General features: G+C 39.1%; 1 protein-coding gene across 1 annotated transcript; it reads right to left on the reverse strand.

Annotated features, from left to right (window-relative positions):
* Window positions 1-260: 260 nt before the first annotated feature.
* Window positions 261-819, reverse strand: LOC142233830 (uncharacterized). The gene has a single exon (XM_075304879.1). The coding sequence runs from the start codon at window positions 817-819 to the stop codon at window positions 301-303; it is 519 nt and encodes a 172-aa protein (XP_075160994.1). The 3' UTR covers window positions 261-300.
* Between the last annotated feature and the right edge of the window lie 1,344 nt (window positions 820-2,163).

Genomic DNA, 2,163 nt, shown 5'->3' on the forward strand with positions numbered 1-2,163 from the left:
CGATGTAATACATGAACTAATTTATAAGAAAATCATGAACTTATCTAGATGAAAAAAATCTTTGGCGCCAAATCATGGTCATTCTTACTATGGGTTAGTTCATTTTTCATAAAAAATAGTAAACTTTTTTTTCGGTGCACCGTTAACGAACACTTCTCCTTCGGAATTGGAATCACCTTATGAATCTTTAATAAAGGGTGATTTGTTAAGAGCTTGATAACTTTTTTTAAAAAAAAAACGCATAAAATTTGCAAAATCTCATCGGTTCTTTATTTGAAACTTTAGATTGGTCCATGACATTTACTTTTTGAAGATAATTTCATTTAAATGTTGACCGCGGCTGCGTCTTAGGTGGTCCATTCGGAAAGTCCAATTTTGGGCAACTTTTTCGAGCATTTCGGCCGGAATAGCCCGAATTTCTTCGGAAATGTTGTCTTCCAAAGCTGGAATAGTTGCTGGCTTATTTCTGTAGACTTTAGACTTGACGTAGCCCCACAAAAAATAGTCTAAAGGCGTCAAATCGCATGATCTTGGTGGCCAACTTACCGGTCCATTTCTTGAGATGAATTGTTCTCCGAAGTTTTCCCTCAAAATGGCCATAGAATCGCGAGCTGTGTGGCATGTAGCGCCATCTTGTTGAAACCACATGTCAACCAAGTTCAGTTCTTCCATTTTTGGCAACAAAAAGTTTGTTAGCATCGAACGATAGCGATCGCCATTCACCGTAACGTTGCGTCCAACAGCATCTTTGAAAAAATACGGTCCAATGATTCCACCAGCGTACAAACCACACCAAACAGTGCATTTTTCGGGATGCATGGGCAGTTCTTGAACGGCTTCTGGTTGCTCTTCACTCCAAATGCGGCAATTTTGCTTATTTACGTAGCCATTCAACCAGAAATGAGCCTCATCGCTGAACAAAATTTGTCGATAAAAAAGCGGATTTTCTGCCACTGATTTTGGTAATAAAATTCAATGATTTGCAAGCGTTGCTCGTTAGTAAGTCTATTCATGATGAAATGTCAAAGCATACTGAGCATCTTTCTCTTTGACACCATGTCTGAAATCCCACGTGATCTGTCAAATACTAATGCATGAAAATCCTAACCTCAAAAGAATCACCCTTTATATTAGGATTTGGCTTGCGAAGTCTCCAAGAGAAGCAAATTTCATCCGATCCGGCTGAAATTTGGTACATGATGTTGGTATATGGTTTCTAACAACCATGAAAAAATTGGTCCATATCGGTCCTTAATTATATATAGCCCCCATATAAACCGATCCCCAGATTTGGCTTGTGGAGCCTAAAAGAGAAGCAAATTTCATCCGATCCGCCTGAAATTTGGTACATGGTGTTGGTATATGGTCTCTAACAACCGTGCAAAAATTGGTTCACATCGGTCCATAATTATATATAGCCCCCATATAAACCTATCCCCAAATTTGGCTTGCGGAGACTCAAAGAGAAGCAAATTTCATCCGATCCGGCTAAAATTTGGTACATGATGTTGGTATATGGTCTCTAACAACCATGAAAAAATTGGTCCATATCGGTCCTTAATTATATATAGCCCCCATATAAACCGATCCCCAGATTTGGCTTGCGAAGCCTCAAAGAGAAGCAAATTGCATCCGATCCGGCTGAAATTTGGTACATGATGTTGGTATATGGTTTCTAACAACCATGAAAAAATTGGTCCATATCGGTCCTTAATTATATATAGCCCCCATATAAACCGATCCCCAGATTTGGTTTGTGGAGCCTCTAAGAGAAGCATATTTCATCCGATCCGGCTGAAATTTGGTTCATGGTGTTGGTATATGGTCTCTAACAATCATGCAAAAATTGGTCCACATCGGTCCATAATAATATATAGCCCCCATATAAACCGATTTCCAGATTTGGCTTGCGGAGACTCAAAGAGAAGCAAATTTCATCCGATCCGGCTGAAATTTGGTACATGATATTGGTATATGGTCTCTAACAACCATGCAAAAATTGGTCCACATCGGTTCATAATTATATATAGTCCCCATATAAACCGATCCCCAGATTTGGCTTGCGAAGTCTCCAAGAGAAGCTAATTTCATCCAATCCGGTTGTAATTTGGAACATGGTGTTAGTATATGATCTTTATCAACCGTGCAAGAATTGGTTCATAT

Source organism: Haematobia irritans, chromosome 4 (assembly GCF_050003625.1).
Source record: "Haematobia irritans isolate KBUSLIRL chromosome 4, ASM5000362v1, whole genome shotgun sequence".
Lineage (NCBI taxonomy): Eukaryota > Metazoa > Arthropoda > Insecta > Diptera > Muscidae > Haematobia > Haematobia irritans.